The sequence below is a fragment of the Equus asinus genome, chromosome 21, assembly GCF_041296235.1.
Source record: "Equus asinus isolate D_3611 breed Donkey chromosome 21, EquAss-T2T_v2, whole genome shotgun sequence".
NCBI classification, from domain to species: domain Eukaryota; kingdom Metazoa; phylum Chordata; class Mammalia; order Perissodactyla; family Equidae; genus Equus; species Equus asinus.
This window is the reverse complement of record NC_091810.1, coordinates 22,595,985-22,603,668: the sequence shown is the minus strand read 5'-3', so window position 1 is coordinate 22,603,668 and position 7,684 is coordinate 22,595,985. Positions and strand designations below refer to the sequence as shown.

The 7,684-nt window shown below is 46.6% G+C and overlaps 1 protein-coding gene across 2 annotated transcripts in view; it reads left to right on the top strand.

Annotated features, from left to right (window-relative positions):
• EDEM1 (ER degradation enhancing alpha-mannosidase like protein 1) overlaps positions 1 to 7,684 on the top strand; it is a 29,190-nt gene continuing 21,506 nt past the window's right edge. For both annotated transcript variants that reach the window (XR_011496380.1, XM_044755124.2), the window contains exons 1-2: positions 1 to 657; positions 6,271 to 6,343. Coding sequence is in view for 1 of the 2 variants with exons in the window: in XM_044755124.2 (XP_044611059.2) it covers positions 149 to 657; positions 6,271 to 6,343 (582 nt within the window). In the remaining variant the exon portion in view is untranslated. The remainder of the gene's footprint in view (positions 658 to 6,270; positions 6,344 to 7,684) is intronic.

The following is a 7,684-nucleotide window of genomic DNA, read 5'->3' as shown; positions in this document are numbered from 1 at the left end:
GTGGAGGACAATGGGTCAGTTCCTGGTGCGTCACCGGGGAGTTCCTTAAAGGGGAAGTGAGCGGGGCTCCGGGACAGGAGCAGGGTGCGGTGGTCGGCGGGGCAGGCCCCCAGCGCTTTAAAAGAATGCCCGCGGCGCCCGCGCGACCATGCAATGGCGAGCGCTCGTCCTGGGGCTGGTGCTCCTCCGGCTTGGCCTCCATGGGGTGCTGTGGCTCGTCTTCGGGCTGGGGCCCAGCATGGGCTTCTACCAGCGCTTTCCGCTCAGCTTCGGCTTCCAGCGCCTGACGGGCCCCGACAGCCCCGCGGCGCCCGCCTCGGGGCCCGCGGGCCGGCCCGGCGCGGCGGCGGGGCCGGCGTGGCTGCAGCCGCCGGTGCCCGGGGAGGCAGCGGGGCGGCGCCGGGCTCCGCGGCGGGCCCGGCCCGGCGTGTGCGGCCCGGCTCACTGGGGCTACGCGCTGGGCGGCCGGGGCTGCGGGCCGGACGAGTACGAGAAGCGCTACAGCGGCGCCTTCCCGCCGCAGCTGCGCGCCCAGATGCGGGACCTGGCGCGGGGCATGTTCGTGTTCGGCTACGACAACTACATGGCGCACGCCTTTCCCCAGGACGAGCTCAACCCCATCCACTGCCGCGGCCGGGGGCCCGACCGCGGGGACCCGTGAGTAGCCCGCGCCGCGCGCGCCGTCCTCTGTCCTCCGCTTCCCCTAAGGGCCGCCGGAACGTTTAGGGTCCTGGGACGGCGCCCGCCCGCCCGCCCCGTGCCTCGGGCGACCCCCTTCGCGGTTCCCCTGGGCCTGGGGGTGCGTGGATGTGCCGGTGGCTGTCCTCTCTCCTGATTCTTCCGGAGTCAGCCCTCTTTACAGATGGCGAAATTGAGGCCCACAGACCGGAAGGGAAGGTGGCGGTATCACGGGGTGGCTTGGGGAGCTGTAGACTCCATCTCCATCCCCTTCTCAGACGAACGTATAATCAAAATGGAATCCTTTGTAAACGTAACTTCCAGCCCTTATCTTTAGCCCCCCGCCCCGGCCTTTCTGTATGTAGATGTCAGATTCAGGGGTTGGTCCCGGAAAGGACTGCTCCAGAGCCTTCCACTGAGTTTGAGGCAGAGCTGGGCTACCGTCTTTCTCCTTCGTCGCAGGGTCTGCTGCTTAGGCTAAGGATAGTTAGGTGGGAGGGAGAGAGGCTGTCTGGCCCAGATTTGGGGTCCTGATTCTCGGGCTGGGATTCCTTGGCCGCTGAATTGGCTGTCAGCGTCACTGCCCCATACCATCTGCTCCGTAAAGTGCCCCCTGCTCTGGTGGCAGGGCTGTCAGGGAAGGTCGGCCAGTCCCCGTCGTGCCCCCCCCCCCACCCCCCGCCCGGCTTCACACCAGCCGTGTTTTCGGAGGCTGAGCTTCAAGGGTCACTGCTGTTGATTTCAGAGTCCAAGAGGTCAGCACACCCAGCTAAGGACCTTTTAGCCGGAGGGCAAGGCGTACTGACCCTGTTCGGCGGGTAGATGACTGCCATCCTCTGGGTCCTTCCCCTTAGGTGGGAGTGGAGGAGTTGGCCTGCTCAGTGCCTTGGCACCACACCCTCTGGGTGCCTTTGGACGTTGCGGACGTGCATTTTCTTTCACCTGATGAAAAGCAGCAGAGTCCAATCCTTAGGTCCTAAAGAGGAAGCCCATAGGCTAAATGGGCTTGAAGAATTTTAAAGATGGTTTGGTTATCTACAAATTCATGTCTTAAATTTCAGTCTGAGAGCATGAGTTTTAGTGCAGCAAGGGCTCATCACAGGCTAACTTCAAAGGACTTTAGAAAGGATAGCTTCTAAAATTGTAGGAAACGGAGTTATTTTTCTTGTTCACCATATCAGGCTTTATACATATAAATATTTTCTATCTCACTTTTTTAGAAAAAAGTTTATTAAATTTTGACTAGAAGTACTGGGTCTTTCCAGATTATAGGAAATTAATGAGTTCTTTGTCTTGCTTGACTTATCAGAATTTACACCTATCTGTTTTCTTTCGATTTCAATTTTTTCAGGAGAAAAAATATTAAAATTTGAAGGAAAAAGGCCTAAAATCTCACCAGAATTATTTTTATTTTGTCGTTCCTGCCAGCTCCTGCCCATGTGCCTACACATTTTTTACATAGATGAAATCAAAGTGTGTGTACGTATTTTGGATCTTAATTGTGTTTTCTCACTAATGCTCATGGTAGTACCAGAAGGAAGGGGACTCTCCTTATTCTGTCTCACAGACTTTTTTCTCAGATTTCCTTTTATGGTGTGGACCTCAGGAAAACGGTTTATGGGAACTTGTGATAACACTTTCACTGGGGAATATGATCATCTAGAGAGTGAGTCGAACATTTTAATGCTTTTCTTAACAAACCTTAAGAACTCTCTGGAGAGTGGAGCCCCTCTCCTGCAAGGTGTGGTGGCGGTTGATTAGCTGGCTGGTCCCTGTGCTGTTTCCGGGTGGCACAGGCCTTTGTTTCAGGATGAAGTCTGCTGACGAGTGTTATGGTTTGGTGTGCAGTGGCAGTCTGGGTCAATTGAGGTCAGGTTGCTTTGAGACAGATATGTTGCTGTTAGAAAGATGGAAGTTAGAAATACTGGGGGGATGGCATTTGGGAAGGGTTGTGCCCAGAGGTTAATAAACCTTTTGGTTGGTAAACCGTCAGGCCTTTGAGGAGGTGTGAGGGCTCTGGGGTTACAGGGGCCTCAAGTAGATTCCTCACGCTGGCCACTTACAAAGGGTGGAAAGGTCAATTTTTCTTACTTTCCTTCCTTTAACTCCTCTCAGATTTCAGTGTTTTCAAGGAAAGTTTAGAACCGAAGCTTTGTCATTCTGGCTCTGAAACAACAGGACACATTTTCATCCCTGAAGGAGATAACTTGTAATAAGAATCATTTAGATTTTTTTAAAATCAGATTTATTTTAATGATTGTTGTCAAATGTATTCTAATGATTTGTCTGAAAAATGGAGTGAAGTAGCTGTGAGAATATTATATAAAAAGTACAGGAACAAAATGTGGGTGATAAACATGAGTATCTTTTCGTTAAGCCTCGTTTATTGAGGCTTATCTTGCCTGTCTTGTTTGACTGGAGGTTGGGTGAGGAGTTAACATAAAGTAAATAAAACCTGAATGCTTCAAAAATAGCAAATCTTTCTGTCCAGCTTTACTATGCAAAGTCAGTTCCTCTCACATCCCCAATTTGGGTTGGAGGTTCCAAATTCAGAAGTTTCTTTGAGTAAATTTGGATATTATATTTTTGCAATCTTGTGAATGATAACTATAGTCAGTCACATGACCCTTGTGCTCTCCTCAGTCACATTGCTATTCAAACAAAAAGCAAATCTCAAAGTAGCAAACCAAGAAATATTGACACCCGCCCCCCGCCCCACCCTGACTCATTCCTAGGCATCGCTAGCTTCCTCTGCATTCCTCTTTCTTTCTAAAGTCCTATTTTCCTTCAGTCAGGCTCGAGTCTTTTTCTATGATGCTGTTAAACTGTTTGAAGATAGTTTTCCTTGATTTACTCAGTTCTCCTTCTGGTTCCTTTCCTTTGAGCTGCTCTTCCTCATTTTAACATCATTTGAGCATTGAGTTCTGTTGTGTTTCATCTTCCTTTCCCTTTGTCCTGTCTCCGTGGTTTGTCAATCCCTTGAACACAGGGAGTGTTTCTTATATTATCTCTGTGCTTACACAGCACTGGGTGGATTTCTGAACAGCTGTTACAGGTTAAGGGTATGTAGGAATTTTTATTTTACACACGTTTGATTTTGTTAGCTATGTAATCAAAACTTTTCTATCAAAGGCCACAGTTTTCTTCATCCTCTCTGTTTCAGAGTGATAAGAACGTTGACAATTCACAGTGGGGTGAATGTCATGAACGGTTCCACATGGTAAATTAAGGGAGAGTTTAATTCTGGGTCATCACGGTTCAGCCAGCAGGTTATGTAAAAGATGTGTACTTTTGAGCCTAACCTTGTACAGGAAGATTGAGTTCTTGGCTGGAGGCGCTTAGAAGTTATCATCAAGCTGGCCGTTGATGAGGAATATCCTCAAAGAACCAATCCACAGTCTTACTTCCACAATGGGAACATTTTATGGAGTCTACTTTTTCCTTCATTCCCCTCCTCCTTTTTCTTTTTTTCTATAGTGGCAAGTTTGAAAGAGTATATAGCAATTATTGGGTAGAAAAGAATTTAAAGTGTTTTAATGAACACCTTAGATCTTTGAGTGGATTTGTCTGACTCGAGTGGAGGAAAGGAAACACCCTAGTAATTGCAAATACATTTTCTTTCTGTGGCAACTCTTATGGTTGTTAATTGTTAATGATTGCTTGGGTATTGTATTGAGAAGCATTTTTTAAACCTAGGGCCATTTAGTTATAGCCTAAAAGGAAAAGCACAATAAAACATGGGAAGGAGTGCAGTGATCAAAATTAATAACACCTGCCATGGGCCTGTGCAGGTGGAGGGGTGACAGAAGCCACAGGTTCCGGTGTAACTGAGGACAAGGTGGTTACATGTGGTTCATTCACCATCTAGCTTGGCTGCTAAGTGATGAGAGAACCATTTTCTGGTGAGGTGGGTTGTTGGACTCCTCTCTTTGTTTCAGAGAAGCAGAGAAATAAGTTAAATATTTAAGCCCAACAGAATGTTCTTGAGTTGGCAAAATTGAGCACGAAGATCTCCCTGTCTACTTTGACCTTCTCCTTAACTTTCAGCACTTCCTGTATCCTTTCTGGCTGGCACTGCCCTTGAAGTGCTTATTTTAATCCACAGCTCTTGTCTTTAGAGGATCTTTTGCAGTTATATAAGTTTATTAGAAAGAACCAACAAACCCAAGAAGCAGGTGCAATTTTGCAGGCATGAGGTTTGCTGACTTCATAGCTTGCGAGGGATGAGATAGCCCTGGTTCCTAGATAACCCCTTCTCTACAGCTTCATTCAAAAAATGTATCTAAAATTTTGCTATAAATTCTTTGTCCTAGATTAAGTGACATAGCACAGCATAAAACAAGGCAACTGGAAGGTTCAAATAAGATCAGATGTGAAGTGTTGAAGCTGTCGATGCCTGCGTTATGCAAGGCCCGTGTCACTCCAGCTAAGGCCCGTAGGAGGCCTCAGGGAGCATAGGAAGCCGCCAGGAACGTGGAGATGCTGCCCACAGGCAAGTGAGACAAGGACCTGTGGGAGGGAGCCAAGGAGGAGAGAAGGGGGCCTGGGGATTTGAGAGAAGAGGTCAGAATATCAGGGAATCTCTGGCAGAAGACAGAACCAGGGCTTTTTCACTTTGGGCTTCAATAAACATCATCTTTAAACAGTCGTCTTTTTTCTCCCCTGACTATCATCTTTTCCAAACTTCTGCAGTTTCTTTCTGGGTTTGTGGGACTGGGGCAGGGGAGTAACAGAACTGCCCAGAATTTGTCAAGCTGCACCTTGTTACTCTCTATTTCTCCGTCCCTGCCCTTCCCAGATGTGTCAGTTGTCTTCGTTATTGATTTTAGTGTGACAAAGAACCCTCCGAGTGGCTGAGGAGCTTGACCCTTCTCGCCGTCCTGAAGCTGGGTTCTCGAGCTTGTTTCAGAATGGGAAATTGGTACTGGTTATAAGGCAGGGGTGTGCGTAAACGTTTATGCACCATAATTAAGAGAAGTCCTGCCTTGATTCATGTTAAAAAAACATCTCCTTAGAACTGTGGAGATGATGGGGATTCTTTGGGTGAGATGTAAGTGAAAAAATGATATGAAGAAGTTATGTTATTCCCCCCAACCAAAGGACAGGTGAGCGATGTTGTGACTGTAGCTGAAGGCATTTGCATCTTTCTGTGTGTAATCTCTGGCAGGTCTGATTTCTCTGTTCGAGTGTTACAGGCCGGTCATAGGACAGAGTCTCTCCTTTTACTTTCTTAGTGCTTTTGAAATCAGAGCTTTTTGAAATTGGAGAGAAAGATTATTTTTGGTGATAAAAAACTGTCTCAGGAGGGCAGGTGACTCTTGTTCACTGTCTCCTGACTTCCTGTACCGATTCTTTCCACTATAGTATAAGTCTGTGTCTGCGGTTCTGTAACTCGGTTCTACTTGTAGACACCATAGAAACTGTCACTTGTGAAGCAGAGAGACCTTTGCCACCCTGGTCTACCCATGACAGTCCCTGAATAAATAAGAGTTGCCAGCAATTTTAGTTTCTGATGGGTGTTTAGTTTTATTGTCTTTTTTCTCTTTTAAAATAAAGTACCGTTGTTTAATTTTAATTTTATTTCTTTTTCAGTTCAAATCTGAACATCAATGATGTCCTAGGGAACTACTCATTGACTCTTGTTGATGCGTTGGATACACTTGCAGTAAGTGTTCAGCCTTATTATTATTACTTTTTAATTGGTTAAGATATTTTGGAGTTAATTACCCCTAGTTTCCCCCAAGAATGGGAATTCCAGGAAACCCGATACTCAAAATGTATCTGTAGCTTTGATAGCTATAGTTTATTTTAATGACCTTAATGAGGAGAGCAAGAGAAGCACTGAAGCTTCAGCGAGGCGAAATGTGATTCCCCTACAAAAATGGAGAAGGAAGTGTGGTTGGTTTTAGGGAACCTATTTTTCTACCAGTTTCTCCCTATTTTATTCCCTAAAGGAACCCATAGAGAATTTCATTAAGTTGACAGTTACTGTAGTGAAGATTTCAGGAGTAAAAGACAAGATCTCAGGGTTGCTAGGTCCCCTGAAGTGTCATCCAGCTCCTGGCTCCCCAGGAGCGTGTCTGAGCTCTGGCCCGGCCCCTGCGCAGGGACCCTCTCTGTAAACGCTCCTCTTTATTTGCTCCTCTGTGTTTTGTGGACACTGCCCACTCCACACCTGGGCTGCCCACCAGGTGCTGCCTTTGCCTCCTCATCCTCTGGTTTCCCTCATTGAGTCTGGGGAATAGGAGACCCTTGAACAGATTTGCAGAAGCACGTTGAAAGCAGGAAGGCCCTGTGGCCTGGAACTTAGCAGGCCAAGATGTATATTTGGTCGGCTTTGTGACCTTTCACTGTAGAATAGAGCTCCCACGAGACTGGACTCCCCCATAGCATTGTTTTCAAATCTTCTTAGAAAGGTGATTTTACCAACTCTGTGCTCTTCTTCATTGTCCAGTAAGCCTTGACCATTAGAAAATTCTTACTGTAGTCTAGCCCAAATCCTGCATTTAGTAATTTAGTTTGATTTCTTGTAACTTTCCTTAGAAGACTTTGAAACTGTCAGGAGTAAGAACTGGGTAATGCAAGCTAAGTTTGCATTACAGCTGGCTGGTATCTTGCTAGTAGTAGAATTACCAGAACTTGAAGAGAGCTTGAGAGGTCATTCTACGTTCTACTGGGCCCGTGGTCTAATAAGAGATCTTGGATCTCATTCTGCCAGGTGGTAGTTGCAAAGCAGTTTAGTCCCCCAATATCTCCTTCGGAAGTTATTGCTGCTGCACTTTGTCACCTGCCGTCCCTGATCAAAATGTGCCCAGACAAGTATGTTCGACCTAATTAGAGTTAATTTGTTGAAGATACAAGAGGCTGACTCAGCTTTCAAGTGTTGCTTAAAAAAAAGTCCTAAGACTCATATATAGTTTATGAAAGCTCACCTCTTCTCCCTGAGCTCTCTTTTTTTTTTTTTGCCCCCTTGTGTCTTTTTTTTTTTTTTTTAGGAAGGTTAGCC